The sequence below is a fragment of the Lathyrus oleraceus genome, chromosome 3, assembly GCF_024323335.1.
Source record: "Lathyrus oleraceus cultivar Zhongwan6 chromosome 3, CAAS_Psat_ZW6_1.0, whole genome shotgun sequence".
In the NCBI taxonomy this organism is placed as follows: Eukaryota; Viridiplantae; Streptophyta; class Magnoliopsida; order Fabales; family Fabaceae; genus Lathyrus; species Lathyrus oleraceus.
The window spans coordinates 253780995-253804655 of record NC_066581.1 but is presented as its reverse complement, the minus strand read 5'-3'; the positions used below and the strand labels follow the sequence as shown (position 1 = coordinate 253804655).

The 23661-nt window shown below is 35.9% G+C and overlaps 1 protein-coding gene across 1 annotated transcript; it reads right to left on the bottom strand.

Annotated features, from left to right (window-relative positions):
- Window positions 1–21529: 21529 nt before the first annotated feature.
- On the bottom strand, window positions 21530–23364 carry LOC127130704 (uncharacterized). Its single transcript, XM_051059672.1, has 4 exons — window positions 23278–23364; window positions 23035–23109; window positions 21652–22896; window positions 21530–21568 (listed from the first exon to the last, which is right to left on the bottom strand). The coding sequence occupies exons 1-4, from the start codon at window positions 23362–23364 to the stop codon at window positions 21530–21532; spliced, it is 1446 nt and encodes a 481-aa protein (XP_050915629.1).
- Window positions 23365–23661: the final 297 nt, after the last annotated feature.

Genomic DNA, 23661 nt, shown 5'->3' with positions numbered 1-23661 from the left:
TTATTTGCACCCTTTCCTTTACCCACTGAAAATATGGTTCTCTTGTAATCCCATTTGCTTTCCCTAACTCAGCTTTCCCTTTTCGATTGATATTCTTCCAAGCTTCTTTGATTCGCTGGAATAAGCTAGGATTATCAACCCCAAAGTCAAGTAACAAGAAAGCTTCCAAAGAATTTTCCTCTGGAGGGCCTTCCATTGGGTAGCCAAGTTGTCTGAGAGATAGAACTGGATTAGCAATTACACATCCTTGAGTTCCAATGAGCGGTAGATTTGGGAAATCTCCACAACTGAATATGATGTCTACGTTGATATATTCTTTGGAGTACCAAGAGAGATCTTCAGATCGGAGTGATCCCAATCTCTGAGGCCAACTAATATCTGTCTGTTCAACCCAAGCACCTGTCTTCGGAAGACGTTCTAGAAACCATTGATACAATAAAGGAGCACAACAAGCATCAACCCCTTCTTCTCAGTATACCTATGACTTATGTGATAATAGACATCGGCTAACAAAGTGGGTACTGGGTTCCCAGTAAGGAAGACACAAATGGCAGTCATGTCTACGAAACCATCCATATTAGGGAACAGGATGATGCCATAGATAGCCAATGCAATAGCAGAGTAACAAGCATCCCAACTTTCTGCCTTCGACAGGGTATGAGCTCTTTCCAAAAGAAAACTTAGTGAAAACCCTTTGGTATTTCCTTTGGTCTCTAAATTGTCTTTTGCTTCCTTTTCATCCATGTGAAGCGCACTGGCAATGACCTCGAGGGGTAAAGATTCATCTGTCCCTTCAAATAGTGGCTTGTCCTTCATAGGAATCCTAACAAGACACTTGAATTCTTCCAACGTTGGTGCTAGCTGGAAGTCTTGGAATGTGAAGCATCTTAAAGGTAAGTCAAAAATTGGGCTAAAGTGATTAAGACTGTATCGTCCACTTGTTGATTGAGGATGCTGAGCAAATTGCCATAATTCTTTTCAAAGTTGATTTTGTATATAGGGTGCATCTAAGAGACCAAGTTACGTAAATTCTTCAGATCGGGATCCTTGAACTTGAAGGAGTAAATGTTTCTTTTGCTTGATTCCATGTTTCTTGAACTCCTGCAACTCATGATACTCAGATTCCTTGGAAATAAAATAGTATGAATGTTATGCTATGAATGATATTATGCATGCCACATGTAGGTTAATATACAGGTCGTGAGGGCGGGTATTCTTGGTTACTAAACAAAACCCTTTTGGGAGGATGCTAAAGTTAAAAGGTTCCCAAAGTCATCAATCAATATCTAGGAAAGTTATTGTCATGATGAAAACTCATATGCAAATAACATCCCCAAACAAAGTTTCATCTGGGTGAGGCCTTCGTATGGCCCCAAAGAGGAAAACTCCTAGTGGGCCCATACTACACAACTCTCGAGTCCAAGGCTCTAATAAGGTTCTCAGAGTCATAGATCGAGGTTGGGAATACCACTGTAAGGTAGTAATACGCCTAAGGGATCTCATCTGATTGGGGATTTCGTATTAACCTAATAAGTCTGAGACTTTTCAGGTAAATACTACATAACCACCGGATATGATAGGTTAAAAGGTCCCTAGAGTCATTGATCCATCTTGAGAATACTATCGTCGTGACGAAAACTCGTCGGGCAATAATATTTCAAGAGAATCTCCTCTAGGCGGGGTCTTCGTTTCTTCCCAACAAGAAATACTCCTTGTGGGCGCCCACTACGCAACCACCAACTTAATCTTATGGTTTTCCTCAGACTCGGGTGAAGAGTCTATCTCACAAAGTATCACCAACCAGAGGCCCCCAAATAAGACATAGTCAATAAATCACAATATAATAATTATGACATAATAATAATAGCAGAATAGAAAAATAACAGACAAACAATCAAGATTAACACACAATATAGAAACTGAACTAAATTAGGCTTCACTCTCTTTTGCTTGGAGCTAGTCCCCAGCAGAGTCGTCATCTGTCACATCTCGAAAAATACGATTCCTCGCGATGGTCGCGAAAAAGTTTATGTTCGAACAGAATCGCCACCAAACTTTATTTATCCCAATGAAGGGATAGGGAAATATTGATAAAACCTTTAGGGAATGGAATAATGGTCGTCGCAACCATATTTGGGTTCGGGAGTGGATTACACAAGAGGAAGGTATTAGCATCTCTTGCGTCCGTTGTACTCAATGGGAACCTTTTAGTTCTAATGTGTGTTTCGAGTGTTAATTTATGTTTGTTTGTTATCTTTGGGTTATAAAAATAGAAATTGATGGGAACCTCAGAAAGGGAAAAGGGAGGTTTTTTATTAGTGTGCTCGCGAAGATACAGCAATCTCCTACCTACGTATCCTTATGGTGCAATAAGGAAATCAGAGCATTCGTAGTTCGGGGAACTACGGTTGGCTGGTGTTTTTTAGTGAACAACTGTTTTAGATCGCGTTCTAAAGGCTAAACGTTGGCTTGTCTACTCTCGGCAGAGGCTTAAGCATTGGTTTGTTATGCGCATTAGAAAGGATTAAATAGTGTTCTTTCTGAAAAAAGTTTTGATCACACGAGGGTGACAAGTTGGATTAATATGTTTGACGTTTTTGTTTGGTTGGTTTTGATCGCCCGGGGGCGAGAAAGATATATATTTGATGTGTTGAGACATTTTGTTGGATGACGATTACTCGGATATTCAAGTAAGACAACTCGTATCCTAATAGTCGATGAGGGGAATCGAAGACTCTAGACCACTTTCTTTTTCATCCTTAATTATAGAAAGGATTTGATAATAGTTAAAGTGTTTTGAACGGATGACGAATACTCGGATAATCGAGTAAAATAACTCGTATCCTAATAATCGGGAAAGGGAGTAGAAGACTCTAGACCGCTTTCTTTTTCATCTGAGTGGTTATGAAAATAAGTTTACGTATGGTTGATGTATTTTTAGAATAGACGACAAGTACTTGAATGGCTGAGTAAGACAACTCATATCCAAGCATTTGAGAATAGGAATTGAAAACTCAAGACCATCTCCCTTTTCGTACAGTTTATTATGAAAGTGATTTGACTTACAGTATGAGTTAGCAGAAAAATGACAATAGTTCGACTGACCGAGTAAGAGAACTCGTATTCAAACAATTGAGAGAGAAGTTGAAAACTCAAAGTCATCTCCCTTTTCATTTTCAAATGAAGTGTTGTTTAAAATGTGATTAAGTATTTTAATTTAACTTTCGATGTCGGATCGAGGTTTTAAAATTGCATTCCTGTGAATGAATTGAATTTATTTGATGAATAATCCATTTAATCGATTAATTAAAACCGAATAGGTCTCATTGTAAAAAGGCCCAAGAGTAAGCCATGTGAGGTTGATGGCGATGCTTTTACAAGCGATCGACTTTGAATTGAGAAATATGTGATTTATTTTGAAATTGGCTCGGATTATTTTAAAATTGATGAAAGCGACGTGATTTTGTCACAATTATAACATGTCATTTCGTATACACTTAAGGTTCGATATAAACAAATAGATAAAAAATAATCATGCACATACACCCCTCAAGATAAATAAACATCTAAATTTTGGAGGACACTTGTGATTCTATAATCAATTAATTAATTGAATGTTTCACGAATTATTTTATTTCAATTAAATAATAAGTAGTAATAAAAAAAATGAATATAACCAAATAATTAAATATTAATAATGATAACAACCATATAATTGTGTATTTACTAAATAATAATAATAATAATAATAATAATAATAATAATAATAATAATAGTAATGTAATTACATATTTACTATATATATATATAAAAAAAATATTAACAATAGTATAATTATAATTTCAAAAAATAAATAAATAAATAAATAAATAAATAAACCAAAGTGGTTGCACACACAATTTTTCATAAAAAAAAAGAGTAATTACTTACATTTAACTAATAAATGGTGATAATGATATTAAACTTAATTAATTAATTAAATAGTAAATAATTCCATTATTAAATAACTATGATAGTAAGATTTTAGTAAAAACAAATAAAAAATCATGCTTTAAACCAAATAAGTTTAAATTAAACCTAGGCTAACACAAAAATAAAAATAAAATGGGCCCTGAAATGTCTCCTAAGCCCATTAGGGCGCATGACCTTTAAAGGAGACAGATGGGCTTTCTTTAAATCAGCCAAAGCCCAAGTGGGCGCATATTGATAGGGAGGAATGGGCCAAAATCGCAAGGCCCAAAGACACCTCTACCTTGGTCCAGCTGAAACCCTAGTTGGGATCCAAACGGATTCCCCTAATTTTGCAGGAAAATGAAAAAAGGAATAAAAGCTTTCACATTTTCCCAAGATTACTGAAATAACGCGTTTTCCAAGAAGGAAAACTCCAGCATCCACACGTTCATCTCACCCACTCGATTGTTTCTCTCTCTGAAATAAATTTCTGATATCCCTTTCTTAACAGCGACCAAACCCTATCTTCTCCCACAAAAAGAAAACCAAAGAAGAACACCGACGCGCCCACTCTAGGATCAAGGATGAACACCTTATGGTGTTCATCATTACCATCTCAAAAGAAAACGCATCTACAGAATAGAAGTTCTTATGCAAACCTTCAAACAACAAAGAATCCATCCAGACAAACACATCTACACAAATAAATTTCAGCAAACAAGCGGCAAAACAACGAGGCAGTGATTGAATGTAAAGTGCAGACAAACCAAACTTTGACCCTTATCCCCAATCAACACCCTTCGACCCCGATTTCACGGTTTCCCTAGAATCACGATAACAGGAGGGTAGGAGGCGCGATTCGACATTATTTAAGCAAGTTTAGATGATACCAAGATGACTTACAGGTAGTTAATCTTTTCGAGTCTTTTCGATATGCTTTTCCTTTCTCTTCCTTTCTCCTCCGTCGTCACTGTTATCGTCGTGGTAATGGTTTTTTTGGCAATTCGTGGCTTAGCTTAAGTTTGTTGAGTTTCAGTGTGAAAACTTTTTAGGGCTTTCAGAAAATATTGCTCTGTTCTTGTGTTTTTCTTTAGGGGTTTAGAAAAATTCCTGTGTCCTTTTCTGTTGTGTTCTTATGCCTGTTTGTGAAGAATTTTCAAGTCTTAAAAAAAACTTCTTCCTTTTTTCGATTTTCTCATCCCAGATTATGTGGGATTTGATTTGTTCTTATTTAAGCCATTGTTGCAATGCCTTTTCAGATGTTCCAATTAATCCTCTGGATAAAGCTTTGAACTTAGTAATTTAATTAGTTGTTTTTTAGTTTTTTAAGTGCTTTTAAAAAGTGCTTTTTAAATAAGCTGTTTTTCTCTGCAGGTTATAGCTCTGAGATGACCTGATGGAATGGAAGGTGGTTGCTCTAAGCTTCAAGACAACTTGTTTTCGTGACTAAGTCCAAAGTGATTTCATCCTAGTTGCTTGGTTTTGGTCATTAGGAACCTATTTCCATCTGTAGTAATTTTTTCACTGTAATTACTTAGTTTAGTTTTTTTTAGACAAAATGTGTGTTTGGATTATTTGGGACTTATTGAATTAAATTTTAATTATGTAATTACCTTTTAATCTTTCAAAATTTAACTCAATATTTATTTATGCTAATCATTCAACTTTTAAAAACAATACACTTCTAACTTAAGTATAATGACTTAATCTAAAGAACAACATAATTCTAATCTTAAACACAAAAACTAAGTATAGTAATTTAATTTTAAAAAAACACAAAACTCTAAATGTGGGACTTTTAATTTTAAAAAAAACAACACAACTCTATTTTAAATACAAAAATCTAAATATGGAACTTTTTAATTTAAAAACAACACAATTCTATTTTAAATACAAAAATCTAAACATGGGACTTTTAATTAAAAAGAAAACAACACAATTCTATTTTAAATACAAAAATCTAAATATGGAACTTTTTAATTTAAAAACAACACAATTCTATTTTAAATACAAAAATCTAAACATGGGACTTTTAATTTAAAAAAACACAATTCTATTTTAAATACAAAAATCTAAACATGACACTTTTAATTTAAAAAAAAAAACACAATTCTATTTTAAATACAAAAATCTAAATATGGGACTTTTAATTTAAAAAAAAACACATACATGTTTCTAAAAATGCAAATTTAATTTGGGAACCCATGAAGAACTTAGAACTTGGTATAAATATTTGAGATGTGTAAATGGACTAGTAAATAGTGATCATAGAAATAATAACATGGTTCTTAATACTTACTAATAAAAAAATAAGTTTTGGATTAGTAATGTAAAAGATTCAAACCATATTTTAGATTATGGGCACACTTATGCAAATAGGCCTTTGAAACAAAGAGATCTCATGGGTAAACCATAAATGGCCGGACAAAATTGGGGTATGATAGTAAGAACATGAGCTAAGGTTCCCATGAGATGAAGCAAGATGATAAGAAGGAATAATTATTGTCAGGAAATATGATGTTGTCTCAAGATGTGTGACTGAGTTGTGTGACTCTGTGAGTAATATTGAAAAGCTCACAACTATATCCTAGTTTGGTTAGGGTTCCTTATAAGTGTTGTAGTATAGATGACTTGGAATTTCAGGTTGGTATTATTTCTCTAGTTGGTTGTTGAAATTTTCCATCTATGTGTCGGTAAGAAGGTCATTCTTCCTAAGAATGATTAGTAATGTTTTGGGAGAAGGTGCTCAGGAGGAAGTAGGGATTTTCTATGAAGTTCTATAAGCTAGTAAAGAGTGCCGATTAATTTTAGGTGTTCCATTATGTTCAATTGGAAATTGCATAGTAAAGATTTTTGGATGGGAAACAATTGTGAAGTTTTGTGGAGGATCCGAGAGGTAAATACTTGTAGGAATGAAAGTAAGACAATCTCATGCCAAATATGTGAAGGAGAATTGCGATCCAAAACGCAGCGGAAATTAAAATTTCTCCTTTAGAGATCCTTACGAATAGGCATGACCAGTGATAGAATAGTTACCTCTTGTGACGGTTGAAACCTTTGATGCAGATCTCTTGTGATGATTGAAACCTTTGATGCAGATCTACGGAGCGATCACGAACGTTGAACGACGACAACGCCTCTACTCAATCCACAAGAACGAATTCCTTCAATCTCAGTGCTAGCTGTTATGAATGAAGGCTTTGAGTGAGTGAGTGAGTGAGAGTGAGAGAGAGAGAGAGAGAGAGAGAGAGAGAGAGAACGAAAATGCAACCGCAATGAATGCTTCTGCACAAGGGTTCTATTTATAGAACCACTTGTGTGGGCTTCAAGCTAAAAAGCCCGCTTAAGTGTATTTTGGCCCATATCTTATAATATGCCCAAAATCACTTAAGCTCGTGGTACCTTACCATATTTCGTATTTTACTCAAGTACATCGTACCTTACGATGTTCTATAATTCACTTAAGTGCACTGTACCTTACGGTGTTCCTTAGTTACTCTATCTCTCATCAATCCGTCCTTTGTGTGTGACCCTGTAGGTTTTCGCGATGTTGGCAATTATATTAAATCACGCATTTAACATAATAAAGAGTGAGCGGTATCTAGCCACACATCACTGCTACCCAAGACACGAAAATGTCATGTGATCTGACAAAACCTTCTGTGATAATACTTATGTGTACAATTACCCTTTTGCCCTTATGTCTATATTGAACACAAGGCATAAACCGTGTCATCATTGTCCAGTTCAATATTGGGCCCATAGACATTTATCCTATTATGCAGGGTGGGAAAATTCCATCTAGGTCACTCATGTCCCTCAGCATGCTTCGTGGAGTACCCATCAACTGTCTTTATGGTTATCCAGTTACAGACAACGTTTGATCAGCAATAAAACACTCGACTCTACATCTAGGGTCCATAGTGGTTTCAGGTCGAAGAGTGGTATACACCATTATCACCATGAGAATAACTTATGACACTTTGCATAACATTCTATATAGTATTCTCATAGCGGGTCAATCCAGTATAAATATTACTCTTAACATTCATACCTATGTTTAAGACTTGACAACTCTTTATCCATGATCCATGAGATGTGATCATCAGTCTATATACATAATAGTCTTAATGCTTTAATGTTATCCCACTTCATAATAAAGCTCGACTACAGATACTTTAAGAATAGTGTCCTTATGTTTAATGTGATCTCATGATCAAGTCACACATGATACATTAAACGGACTAGCTATTCTAGGGACTTTATTAAACAAACGTAATAAAGAAAAAGCCTTTTATTATTAATAAATAATTCGATACAAGTATCAAAAGTATTGGCCTCTAGGGCTTACACCAACAATATGTTATCTTATTGGAATGGTACAAGAGAAGTGAAGCATCAGGTGTAGAAGATTGCAGTATATGGTACCAGGTCAAGTAAAGTTAATAAGAATATCAATATATGGATTGTAAGACTTGTTGCAAGTGTTGAAAGACTTATAAGGAAAGACTCGTCAATATTGTTACAGGTAAGGGATCATTGGTTAACACCACGGATATTCGAGAATGTTAGGTATCCTGTCAGAATAATGTATGTGGTTATGATTTTGATTAGCTTAGTGCAACAAAAGGGGAAGTTGTTGATTACATAGGGATTTATGAACAAGCAGTTCATAATGACATATCAGAAGAATTAAGTGGAAAAGGATTTGAAATTGAGGTATTGTCAAATCAAGAAGTTGGATAAGTCTTGGAAGAATGAAGCTTGCAAGTGAAGAAAATTCGAAGATTCGAGTATGATAGAGGATTGAACTGAAGCAAAGTCAAGTGTTGACGTAAGACGTTGATGCAAGAAATGTTTATTTGTTGAAAGGAGGAAAATTGGGGGTGAATTTCAATTTAAGGGGGGGGGGGAATGTAATATCCCATATACCCTTAAATACTCAATTGGTTGTCAGATGAGACCAACTGCGTTCATATGTACTATGTCTCTTGTCAGTTGTAACAATTTGAGCTCTAATATGCTCTAAGTGTTGTCAGTTGGGACCAATAGAGTAACCAGTGAACTCTGAAGAGACCAATCCTTACTAAAAGAGACTGATCTTTATTAATAATTATAACATAGGGCATTTTGGTAACATTAGTAATCAGTCAATTGGTACTAGAAGAAAAAATATCAACTGAGATATTTCCTATCACTACTTAATATTATATACTATATATATAATATAGTATATATATGTGGATAAGAAGGAAAAAGTAGAGAAGAGATAAGAATGAGAGGAAGAGGTATCAAAATAGAAGGAAAAAGAAAGAAAAGAGGGAAATATAAGAAGAGAGTGAGAGAAAGAGGAAGACAAGAATCTGGGAGGAGAAGAAGAAAAGCCATGGAGATTTTCCATCATCACCACCATGTCATCTTCTTTCTCATCATCATCATAAACTTCATCTCAACCTCATCATCTTATTATTGAACAAGGCGAGTTCCATAGATAGAATTAGCCTTTGGTGGGAGAATTCATGAAGGGAAACTAGGGTCTTATGATGTTGCTTCCATGTTGTTCTTGATGTTCTATTGGTATTGTGGTGTTGATGTTATGTTATTTTATGTAATTATTGTCTTTGATTGCATGATTGTTATGTCTTTTGGTGTAAATTCATGTTAGTGTATGTTTTGATATGGTTTGGTGTGATTAAAATTGGAAAAGGGTGTGTTTAAAACATGGATTTGTGAAGAAAAATTATGAACCAATTGATTGGTTCTGGAAATTTCTATCAAACAATCGATTGGTTAGTCTTTAAATGAAGAAAAACTGATTTTTCATTAGTTATAATCGATTGGTATTGGACCCCAATCGACAGGTCCACTAAAATTTCGTGAAAAACCTGGCAAAACCTTTATCCAATCGATTGGGCCATGACAATAATCTATTGGTTCCCCTGTTTTCACTCTAAAATGAGTTTCGTAACTCGGATTGAGGCACGGTCAGATGTGTTGGAAAGATAGTTCAATTCTATATTTCTTGGTGAGATAAAATAAAGTTTATAAACAAGTTATAACGTGGTTGTTGGTATTAAATTATTATGTATGTTTATGAGTTGTTTCCATGTTTCCATCATAAAACGAGACCGATAACTCCAATTGATGCGAGAATGGATGTCTTAGGAAGCCAATGCAGAGGACTATGATATAGAGAGAAGTATCTATGAGTTATTCAATTATGTATTCCCTTTAAGTCTAGTTATTTCTCACCATAATATAATTGGACAAACATTTACCACATGACGTGGAAGTGGAATAAGATAGATTGAGGCTAATTGTGTGATTGTTTTGCTTATGGTTTTTGTCGCGCCGCAAAAAATACAGAGTCACCATTGGATTTTATTTATTCTAAAGGAAAGGGAAAATAGAGATAAAACTCCAAATGAAGAATGATCTCTTAACCAATAGCGGATTCAGAAGTCGGTTATGCAACGGAAATATATTAGCACCCCTCGCATCCATGGTACTCCATGGAAACCACTTGCTTGTATCAATGCATATGGGTGTTGTTTATCTGTATGTTGCTTTCTATCGAGAATGATATGAAAGAATAAGATGGGGAGAGAGAATAAGTTTTAAATTAGTGTGCTCTCTGAGGATTTAGGCCCTTGTACCTACGTATCCTCATAGGTCCAATAAGGAAATCAGAGCTTCGTAGTTTGGCTCACAGATGGAGTATGTTTGGTTGTTTTTATTGAATAGTGTTGATGTTCGCTGGCTACTGTTCATTTGCTTGTATACTCTGTCATGGGAGTGGGAAGTATTTGCTTATTTGCGGTAAAGTAGATGCCATTGGATCACACTATAATAGTTAAACATTACTTGCTTACACATGGATGCTTAAGCGTCGTTCACGATAGAACGGAAGTAGCACGTCATTTTTGAAAGGTTTGAAGAATATGCACTGAGGCAAAAGATTATTTGATTTGTTGGGGTTAATTTTATGTACAGAGACAAGCATCAGACCCTTGGCTAGATAGTTAAGAGGACAATGTTATCCTAACCACTCTTTTTCGTCCAAAAGAGATTTGAATTATGGAAGAGTTTGACAAGTCAAATAATTGGAACTTAAAGGGAGACAACTATCTGACCCTTGACTAAGTACGGCGAACAATCAGAATACTTGGGAGTCAAGAGGATAATGGTATCCTAACTACCTATTTTATCCCTCATAGCACCTAGATCTAACTTGTTTGAAACATTATATGTTTTTAAGGGGAAAGTCAAGTGTCGGGTCCTCAAGTTAGGTACGACCGAAAACCCAAGTACTTGAATGTTGTGTACAAGTACGTACATCCCATTTTTGCATTCCAGTTTGTTATGAAAATGGTTTGAAAAAGGAATTTGATGTTGGATCAAGTGTTTGAGTTTATTATGAAAAAAGTGTATAAAGAATAGATGTGAGAGAAGTAGAATGAGGTTGATAAGAGAATGGAGAAGAGATGTGAATTGTGGATCATGCAATGGCTGGGATATACTTGACGTTGGATCAAGTACTCGCGTTGCAATCGTGTGAATTTTATTTGGAAAACAACTTGACGTTAGATAAAGTACCTTTTGTTTCTTTGGAAATACTTTATTTTATCGATTATTTTTATCTTTTTAGTTAGCATGCCTGATGAAATTTATTTTTATGCTATTAGTTTATTTAATAAACGGTTCGATCGTAGGTTTAATCAGTTGAACCAATTGAACCTTAAACCGTAAGTTTCACCGGTTCGATCTCCGGTTCGGTTTTTAAAACATTGCACAACTCCGACACATGTCGTCTACGGCCTAAGGTAACACGCGACGAAAGAGGCGATGTGCAACCATGGAGGAACGAAGAAGCAAGAACGCAAATAACCTCTCACGACAAATTCAAGAAAAGACCTCGAATCCAATTCAACATCAAATTGCAATCAATTAAAGAACGGGGAACATACCGGATTCGTTGTGGATGTTCGTCATTGTATGTTTCATCGATTAAGAATACGATGAAGAATTGGATTTTTTATTTGATTCGTGAGTTTCCGTTTAACTTTCCTACTCCGATTTCTTCCCTTCTCTTCAATCTTATTCCTCCCCGATCTGCCTTTATTAGTTTTTTATTTGCGTATGTTAGTTATTTCTACTTGAAGCTTTTTTTTCATTCTGTCATGAGAGTTTTTGAAGGGTTATTGGAGGTTTCGATTAGTGAAGTGTGATTCGAAGTCGTTGGGGTTTGAGAGTTTTGTTCGAGAGGAGGTTCAAAATGGGAAGTGAATTCCGGTTAGGGGAGGTTCCTTGTGTGATTGAAGCAGTTAGGTTTTTATTCTTGAGTGTTGGAGGAGGGAAGTCGAAAATTGAGGGTGAAGTTAGAGAATTTTTTGTTATGTGATTGAAATTGGGAGTGTTTTGTTATTGTTAGGGTGAGGAGAAGAATGAAGGGTTTGTTAGTTGTTGAAGAACTCCGATTGTTCTGTTTGTTAGAGTTGGAGAGGGATTTGAGGGAATTTGATTTGGGAAGTTAGAGATTGGTTAGAAGGGTTTGAATGGAGGTTGTTATGGGAAGTTATGCAGGAGCTAGGAAGTTATGCATGAGCATATTTTTTATGCAGGATCAAGAACTTATCAGTTCAAGGTGGTTTGTTCCTTTAGTGTTCACTTTTGATTTCTATTTGCCGTTGGAGTGGAGGTTTGGTTGACTCGAACTCGATTCTGATTGTATCAGTTGGAGCAAATTGTTGAGAATTGAAAATTATGGAAATTAGAGTTTGAGGTTGGTTAGAAGTTAAAGTTCTGATTCTGTTATGAGGTGGTTTCTGTTAGTGGTTGTGGTTAAAAGAGGTGGTGAATGCTGAAAATTGGTTAGCCTCGCTATGTGAATTCGATTGGAGAGTTATGCCGATTCTATTAGAGTTTTTTTCTTTGTTTTGGTTTGTCGGAAATGTTTATAATGATTGCTATGACCTTTAACCATTTCCATGTAGTTAGTGAATTAATTTTTGGACTGTGCTTATGCAGTGGGTGTTTGATTAATGTCGTTGGACTCACTTGGTGCAACAATGGCTTGATGGAATGCTATGGATTTTGGATTATGATCAAGCTAGTTAGGGACTTGTTATTGTACCATTGAAATGCTGTAATTTTTGTAGTTTGGAATGAATTATGTGATTGGAATGGTAATTGTACATTGAAATTTTGTTGTATGGACTTGGAATTGAATGGTGTAATGAAATTCAATGTTGATTTATAAATGGAAAACTGGAATGTTAATTGTATGCTATTTTGAATGTCCCATAGAATTGGATTGAGTGGTTTATGATGAAAAATGGTTGTTGTAATTGAAAATTTGTAATTTTGTAATTTTGAATGGTAATGGTATGGAAGATGAAATTGTTGTAATTTTGAATGTTGATTTATAAAGTGAATGAACATGGTAGACATTGGTTCATGGTTGTTTAAAGTGGATATGGTTTAAACATGGTTTATGTAGCTTTGGATGGAATTCATGAATTGTTTTGAAATGGAATTCCAACCATGTATAAAATGTAAAAAGGCAAATGGCTTAGAAATGGCAAATAGTTCATGAAACATGATTTAAAAATATGAAAATGAATCAAGGTAAAAATGGACTACATGGTAATGAATTATGGACAATAGTTTAGTTTTGGAAATTGGTGGTTGACTTTGGTCAAAGTTGACCAAAAAGTCAACTGTTGACCAAAGTCAACATTTGGTCCACATATCAAATTTGTAGTTTTTATTCATGTAATGAACTATGTAATGGGTTGTAATGAATGATGTTGATAGATTTGAATGCAATTGAATTGGTTTTGTATGGAATTGAATTGATCATGTATTGAATCTTGTATCTTGAATAGGAATGGATTATCACTTGAATTAAGTCAAACCAAAGATATACAAATAAACCAATAAAGCATGACACAAGGCAAGTTTGAATGAATCCTATTAGGCCTTAGCAAACTTAAATGGACAATGATAAGCATGGATCAAAGATCCATGGACCAAAACAACAAAGAATAAAAATGGCATGAAGTGAACCTGGATAACATTGACTAGATGAAACCATGCAAGGCATAAACTAGGCTTCTTGAAATAACCAAATGAAAAAGGCTTATGCACAACATGAACCTGGGCATTAGGTATGAAGAGAGGACCCGGATGAAAGACCATGGATGAAAGTTGATGAAGATACTAGGACCATAGACTTGGACTAGGATCAATGGACATCCACAAACACAAGATGAAGCATACGAGGACATGACATGAATGGAATCAAAATAAGGAAACCACATGAAGGGCCATGCACAACAGGCCATGTGATAAATATTAACCAAGGAACTACATCAAGCACAATGGGTGATGAAGAATCAGATGAAACTAGGGTCATGGGTCCACACAAGGGGTATTGGACATAATTAGGGTTTGTGGGAGCCCATGATCAAGTCAGGATCCCAAACTATAGTTTGGCTTCCCCAAGAAGCCACAGTTGAATCTTCAATGTTGGGCACTAGCTTCAAGATATACCTCAAACTAGGATTTGATTGATTGAGCCACCTATAGCTGCAGAGAAACCCCAATTTCTACTAGGTGTAAGCACAAAGCTTTGAATCTAAGATACATGTCCTCTTGTATTAGACCATGATTATGTAGATGAAATGAATGCCTATGAGGATATGCAGATGGTTAGGGTTAGTGACCTAGATGAACATTGTGAAGGGTAGGGTGAATTTTGGGGTATGACAGTTTTTTATCACATTGTATTATTATTTGTGTTTTATGTGTGAGTTGATTATATTATGAATTGTTGTTGTGTTGATTATGTGTATGTATAATATGATTAAAAGCCTATAATGATGAGTGAGGAATCTTAGAAGTATAACTAGGTGAATGACTTAGAAATATAATCTAAGTTATGAAAAATGACTTAGGTTGTGATACTTGGACGCTATGGTACCTCAGTGTGTATCACAGACAAGTATTCGCTCGATTGTGAAATAATGTGCATTGTATTGAACATGTGGTTATATGTGTTAGATGGATGTGACCATCCGATGTTTATTGAAATACCATGAGAACTGATTCACTATTTTAGTAAGGAACTCTTTCTTTGAAAGTCCTATTTTCATGAGGAGTTTTGCTCTGAAAGTCGTATTGTTGCTGTTGTGAACCCTGATCACGTATTCGGATAGTTTGTGCATATACCACTTGAAAGGATTATGTAAAGAGGTAAGTGGGGATATGGCATCAATGATTCGTGCCTCAATTGTGTTTGAGTCCCAACCATGGCGGACATGGGGGAAAGGTGGACACCTAAGTGGGTTAGAGTCTCATACGGTGAAATATACCCTAAGTGGGTTAGAGTCCCATACTAGTGACAGTCGCTTGAACTAGGTTAAAGTCCCATAGAGGGCCCAATATCCACCGTGAAAGTCAAATCATACGAGCATGCGTGAACCAAGCCTTGGCCTAGACGTAGGTCCGGTTGGGGATCGATGTTTCGTGAATTGGAATAGTGATTTATTGAGTTTTGTGAACTCAAATGACATGTTTCCATACATTCCGAATTTTCCTCAGTTGCTCAAGCCCTAGTTAAATTATGTGAATGATGCACAAGTAAGGGAAGGTGAATACTTGAGTTAGAAATCAGGTAGCAACCTTGTAGATCCGAGTGGATCCATAGGATATGGGGAATCATTGAGATTATTATCTCACCCCATTAATGTTGTTGTTTTTCAGGTGTTTTTGTAGGTTTGATTAAGATGTGTTGCTTGATGATGTTTCGATATTTTTGTGATACTGTGATATTCCGCTGTGGATTTTGTACAATGGTAAAATATGTACATAGATCTTAGATTTTTATTTAGGCACTTTCCATATATTGTACCATATGTTGTATATATAATTTTGGTCAAGTATGTAAATTATGCCTTTAGGCACTTATGTTGTATAAGTACCAAATAATAACACTTGTATGGTATTATTCTAGATATATATTATACGGGGTGTTACACACAGATGGTGTTATGGTGTACAGAAGGACGATTAATGTGCTGCCTATAGACGATGTCTATTAGACACCCTATGTAGACCATAAAGTTCATCGAGAGTTTGATGACACTTCCATTTTTTATAGTTATATGCGATGTGGAGGCCCTAGTGGCTAGACACTTACCTGAGCGGGTGTCTGCAGCAGTTTGGGTATGTCCATGACATCCCACGAATAACCCCTCATGTGACAGATGAGGGCATTAATAGATGGTTTTTAGGTGACATTGTCAGTTCTTCTCGTGGCATTGTAGATCAGGTAGTACAGGTTTTGTTCCTTGCGCAGTGTGTGGATTGTTACTTAGAGTGGTACTTTACTGTATTACACCCTCACACTATCCCACCTATTGAGTATGGAGATGATGTTTGACCTTCTGATGCTTGGGGACCTTCTGATAATGTGCCATCGCCTCTAGATGGTGTGGATGACCAGCAGCGTCTACAGATGATAGTAATCATTGTCGAAAACCTCATGAGTTTGATAAACCAAGATGGTGAGGTTTATACTTTGACATCGTAGGCAGGACACATAGCCCGTGGGGACCTATATATACATTATTATTATTTTTGTATTATCTATGTACTATGTGTATTATTACTCAGACATTTGTACCATACAGTTTATTAGATGACATTTCGTCACTTTCATTATTGCAAGATGAACATAATTTAACACATTACAATTAGCATAACTTAACACAAATAATTAGATTAATTAACAATAATAAATAACAAAAACCTATACACTACTAGATGATTATGGACGTTTCATCATATCGATTATGTTATCGACATATTAGAAATTGTCGCATCAAACTCGATTGGCCCCTTTGTTGGCCTACGGTGATATGTTCTCCACATAACCTTCAAATTTTCATTAGTCTTCAGCTCAATATGGTTGTATTTCACATTTCAATCTGTATTAATCTATGGTGCGTGAAACTCGATCTTAATCACCTTTATGTTCTAGGTGTTAGGCAATGATGACCTCTTGACAGGTGTACCGATAATATTGAAGATATAATTAAATATTTTCCTCCACAAGAATTGGATTTTAACAATAAACTTAATTGCAAAATTTAGTAATAAAGGGAAGGGGTGTCTTTCAAAAAGTCGTTCTAAAAGAGAATTAAAAAGAAGTGATTCAAGATTGCGAAAGGAGATTATGACTATTTATTAAATTCCCTTATTTCTACCTGTTGATGAACTGTGTATCTATTGAGTTTCAATCATATTATTATCATACCATGAATTAACATAACCACTACACCCAATTTCTTGGTGTGTAACTCACTAATTTATATGGTAATTCTCTAATTCCTTAGACCAATTCAAAGTTAAATTAAGTGTTCTAAGTGTGTTAATTCATAAGCAACAACTTCTAAATTCCTATTCCTAGTTCAATATAAAGTTGGATAAATTCCTAGTTCAGATAATTATACTAACGGTTAGAAATCTCTAATCATCTAAATCGATTTGTACGCCCGTAAGTGATAAAAAACATTAAACATAAGAACAATTTAAATAAGATAACAACATTGGAAGTACTCAACAAATCTCAAACAGACATATGATCCAACAGAGTAAAAATAAGGTTCACCTCAAAAACCCTAATCTAGAGGAACTTAGCTACTCATTGACAAGATGACAAATATCATGAGCGGAGAAGTGTTCATCATCAAAATCTATGGAATAATTGCTCTCCAAAGTTTCTCCTTGAATGATCTTAGTTTTCACTTTCTATATAATATTTGGAATCCTTGAAAAAGTGGCCAAAAGATTTTTTAAATAGAAAAAGCGTATCAGTTGAAAAAGAAGTATCGCGTCTGAGGCCGTCATTACCGCGTCGCGATAAAATTCATCGCGTGCGTGAGAAATCCAATGGAGAGACACATGTTTTTTCCTTATTTTTCTTCATAATTTACATTAAGTCTTTGTATATTCCTTGTATTGGTTTTTTTGCTCAATTCTTCACATTTTTAGATGGTTTTTGATCATTCTTCTTTCGAGTTTACCCGAATTTCTTTCTAAAAATCACATAATGACGTCTTTTATTAGGCAACATATTATCCAATTTGAATCTCAGAAAAACGAGACAAGTGGTGTTCACCGAGAGTTCAAAATCAACAATTGATTTCACCCCTTGAAGTACACATATGCCATAAACGAATAGTAAGACAATTAAAGACGTTCTTTTTAACAAAACATGAGCCATATTTATACACTTTTGGGTTCATTCTAGACCACGCACAACTGTCGATGTAATCACAGTTGAACAAAATTTTAACTAGTGAAAATTTCACTATCGGATTTTTTGAAGCACTTCTAAAATTTCGCCAAATGCAGGAGTTTTTTTTTTAAATGGTGACTTTACAATAATAAATTTTTTCAAATTTTGGCAAAAAGTTCTATCACAAATTAAAGTGAGGGGGTGACAGGGAAAATTCTTATAAATTTAGGTTTTTTTAAGGCTCACATATGGGCTTTGTTCCATCACAAATTAGAAAAAAATTCCATTATGTTTGATATTTTACCTTCACTCCTACAAAATTAAAAATAAACTTTATCCTTTTTGGTTTTAGAGAATTTTTAATCGCACACAGGTTTACGGTTTGTAAAAGTGTTTTGTGGGTATAATTCATCTGAAAACTCCATTTTAACTGATTCTGTAAGTAAACTGCTTCATCAGACTACATATTTTTTATTTTTCTTGATTTTTTATTGGATTAATTTAAATGGATTAGTCTGTTATGCAATTTTTTTTAATAAAAAATGGATTTATATATTTATTTTTTAAATTATATTTTACATATATGTGTTAGAACATAAAACTGAAATTTCAAGGTTTAACAATGGTGGAAGTTAAGAAAATTGAGGAAGATGAAGTTGAGAGAGAATTAGAGAAAAGAGTAATATTGGATGAGTATAGATTTTGGCATTAATTTTGAATTGGAATATTACACAAGTATTTATACATTGAGAATAAAATGATACAACTAAAGTGACTCTAAAGAAATAAATTCTGTTAATTATTTGGAAGGGTAAAAACAAAATTTAATTTCAATTAACACACCACCTCACTTTAGTTGCTCCAAGTCCACCATGCTCAAACACTTCTTTAGCCTCTTGAACACATCATTTGTCACACCCTTTGTCAACAAATCCGCGACTTGGTCTTCGCTTCGGCAATAGCTCAATCTAAGCTTTCTATCACCAACCAATTCTCTCAAGTAATGAAACCGCATCTCAATATGCTTGCTCCTTCCGTGTGCAATCGAGTTATTCGCAAGATTTATTGCGGAAACATTGTCTACAAACAGTGTGGTGGCAACATCATCACCATATCCCAATTCCTTCAATAGATTCATAAGCCACATAGCTTGGCATGCACCTAACGATGCCGCAATGTACTCGGCCTCATAAGAAGAGAGTGCTACAACCGGTTCCTTTTTTGAACACCAAGAGATTGGTGTACTACCAAACATAAAGATGTACCCCGTCGTCGATTTTCGGTCATCTTTATCTCCGCACCAATTAGAATCGGTGTAGCCAAGTAAATTGCACTTACGCCCCGTGTCCAATGCGGGAAAGAGAATTCCGCAACCAAGAGTACCTTTCACATATATAAGGATCCTCTTGACCGCCGCCAAGTGGGACACATTCGGTCTCTCCATGAATCTACTCGCAATATCGACACTAAAAGCCAAATCCGGTCGCGTATTGCACAAATACCGTAACAATCCAATCAATCTCCGGTAAAGCTTTGGATCGACATCCTCCTCCTCATCACTTTTGGACAACTGGACTCTAGCCTCACAAGGTGTAATAGAAGCATTACAATGCTCCATATCACACTTTTTCAAAATATCTAGAGCATACCTCCTTTGGTGCATAAGCAGCCTCACTTTTGACTTGTGAAACTCTATGCCAAGGAAGTAATTCATGACACCAAGGTCCGTCATCTCAAACTCTCTCATGAGCTCACTTTTGAACCTTGAAACACTCTTGTCATGTCCGCCCGTAATCAAGAGATCATCAACATACAAGCAAAGTATAAACACACCATCATTCGTATTCGATCTCACATAAACTCCATGTTCGGATACACATCGTTTGAAACCAATGTCAATAAGAAAACTGTCAATACGTTTGTTCCAAGATCTTGGAGCTTGTTTCAAACCATACAACGCCTTGTGTAGCTTGTAATACTTCATCTCTTGATCTTTTATCACGAAACTGGGTGGCTGCCCCACATAGACTTCCTTAACAAGAGGACCATTCAAAAACGCAGATTTGACATCCATTTGGTAAACCATCTAATTGTTGCTATGCGCAATACCAACAACCAAACGAATAGTCCCTAATCTAGCCACCGGTGCGAATACCTCCTCATAGTCTATACCTTCTCATTGCAAGAACCCCTTCGCCACTAATCGAGCTTTGTGCTTGATTACTTCACCTTTGGGATTTGCTTTAACCTTATAGACCCATCGCACACCTATCGGTTTCTTTCCAAGTGGTAAATAAACCAACTCCCAAGTACCGTTTTTCTCAATAGATTCCAACTCCTCTTTCATTGCACATATCCATTTAGGACCACTTAAGGCTTCTTCCTCATTTACCGGTTCGGATTCGGCCATAAGCGCGAAATGAACAAAATCACCATCGTTATTCACTTCGTTATCTTGGAATCTTTCGTAATCTCGGAGTCTATGAGGCAAGGCTCTTTGCCTCACTGATCTACCATTATTACCAACATCATTTTGCGCTACTGTAGGTGCTGGTACAGCGGTGTCAGAAGCCCCCGGATCAGAGATTTCAAAAAACTGCTGCTGCTATTTTTTTGTGAGTAATCGATTACTCCCAGTAGGGTAATCGGTTACTGCTGCATTTTCTGTGAGTAATCGATTACTGCTATTTGGGTAATCGGTTACTGCAGCATTTTCTGCATTTTTTACTTCATCAAAAGTCACATCCCGGGTTATGAAGATCTTCCGATTTTTTTCATCGAACAACTTGTACCCTCCAGTAGAGTGATATCCTACAAATATCATCTTCTCACCCTTATCATCCAATTTCTTTCGAAGTTGGTCCGGTACATGACGATATGCAATCGATCTAAAAACGCGCAAATGATTCAAATTCGGTTTGAAGCCACTCCAAGCCTCTTCCCGTGTGAGTTTCTCCAGCTTCTTAGTGGGACACCTATTCAACAAGTAAGTGGTTGTAGACACGACCTCACCCCACAATTCCTTAGGCAAATTTTTCCCACAAAGCATACTACGCACCATGTTCATTATTGTACGATTTTTCCTCTCGGCAACCCCATTTTGTTGAGGCGTATACGGAGGCACCACCTCACGTATAATTCCCTCAAGATCACAAAACTTTCCAAACTCACTAGAGGTAAACTCACCTCCACCATCCGTTTTTGAGAATTTTGAGCTTCCGACCGCTTTGGCGCTCCACCATGGATTTGAAATTCTTGAAAACTCCAAATACCTCATCTTTTCTCTTGATAAGATATGTCCAAAGATTCATACTAAAATCGTAAATGAACATAAAAAAATATTGATTGCCACCATAAGTCTCTACTTGCATCGATCCGCAAACATCAGAACATACCACCTCAAGTAAGCCTTTGGTTCTTCGACCCGCCTCTTTGCTAAACACATTCTTGTGATGTTTAGCCTTCACACATTCCTCACACAATTCAGTTGGAATACTAATGTGTGGCAGCCCCGTTACCATTTCACTTTGTTGCAACTTTCTTAGATCCCTCAAATTAAGGTGACCAAGACGGTAATGCCATAACCACTCATCTCTACTTGCCACGGTAGCTAGACAACGATGATCCATAACCTTTAACTCAGCCTTAAAGGTTCTATTGGCAGCCATCGGCGCTTTTAGAATCAACACACCATTTGAATCCAAAACGCGTAAAATCTTGTCCTCCAACCGAATTTTGTATCCTCTTTCAAGTAATTGGACAATGCTTAAAAGATTACACTTAATTCCCGGTATATACAAGACATCTTTGATCCTTGAATGTCCACTATTCCTTTTTCCGATCAAAACATATCCTACCCCTTCGGCGCTTAAAGTGGTGTCATCGGCAAATTTGACTTTACTTTTTGCCGCTTGATTGATTTGCACAAACCAATCTTTTCGACCCGTCATATGTGTTGAACAACCGGAATCCAAGTACCACTCATCTCTCCCTTGGACTCCATCACGAACGGTAACCAATGCATTTCGATCCGAATGCATTTTCTCGCTATTTTCCGGAATGATACAGCTGCTGTCCCGCAAATTATCACTACTGTAGCTGCTGCCCGGAACATCCGTAATGCCATAACTCCCCTCCGTGATCATTACTAGAAGTGTGTCCTCATCATCTACCTCTTCCCTAGAAACCTTGGCTTCATTTTTGTGATTCTCATTCGATTTACCACAACACGAATTTGCAAAGTGTCTAAACTTTCTGCACTTGTAGCATTGCACCTTACTCACATCACGCTTCTTGAAACCATTGCTATGACCACTATCCTTGGAGCTGCTTTCACCCTTTTCACTCGTCGAATGCTTTGAATTTTGCGAATCATTTGAACCAAAATTCTGAAAATTTGATTTACCTCTCGCCGCAAATTTTCCTTTCGACCTCTTATTCTTCTCATTGAAACGCGCTTGCAAAGCAATCTCCGTTTTGGCTTTGTCGGCGCCTCTCTCATCCATCCTTTGTTCATATGCCTCTAACGAACTGTGCAGTTCATCCTTTCTCAAAGTTGTTAAATCCTTTGATTCTTCAATAGCCACAACTATGTTGTCGAAACGCGGCGTTAACGAACGCAATACTTTCGATACAACATTCTGCTCAAGAATCGTTTCCCCACAAGATTTGATTTGATTAACTTACCGGGTAATGCGTGTAATATAGTCGTTGATCGTTTCTTTGTCCTCCATTTGTGTTAACTCGAATTTTCGCTTGTAAGTTTGTAACCTTACAACCTTCGCTTTGACGGCACCGACATATGCTTTCTCCAAGATTTCCCATGCTTGCTTCACCGATTCACAATCGTCAACCTTCTCGAAATTGTCATTATCAACACACGAATGAATCAAGAATAGGGCTTTGTAATCCTTCTTCTTCTCTTTTTTGTGTGTAGCTCTTTGAATGTCGGTAGCCTTTGCCTCTAATTGTGTAACTCTATTGACGACGATTTCAAGCACCTCTTAATAACCAAACAAAACCCTCATTTGTTTTGCCCATTTATCATAGTTCTTCGAATCAAGAATCTGGAGATTGGTGAGAATTCGATCATTGGAAACGGTTGCCATTGTTGCAGCGGATTAGGATCGATAACCAAGGCTCTTGATGCCAAAGTTAGAACATAAAACTGAAATTTGAAGGTTTAACAATGGTGGAAGAAAAGAAATTTGGGGAAGATGAATTGAGAGAGAATTAGATAAAAGAGTAATATTGGATGCGTATAGATTTTGGCATTAATTTTGAATTGGAATATTACACAAGTATTTATACATTGAGAATAAAATGATACAACTAAAGTGACTCTAAAGAAATAAATTCTGTTAATTATTTGGAAGGGTAAAAACAGAATTTAATTTCAATTAACA

Bases quoted from the DNA above. Each gene is read 5' to 3' on its own strand.
- LOC127130704 (XM_051059672.1), bottom strand. From the start codon at position 23,364: ATGGCAACCGTTTCCAATGATCGAATTCTCACCAATCTCCAGATTCTT. The intron at 23,110-23,277 runs GTTTTGTTTGGT...AATTTCGAGAAG, and splicing joins AATGGGCAAAACAAATGAGG to GTTGACGATTGTGAATCGGT. The intron at 21,569-21,651 runs GTATGTTCTGAT...TTACGATTTTAG, and splicing joins CCAAAGGCTTACTTGAGGTG to TATGAATCTTTGGACATATC.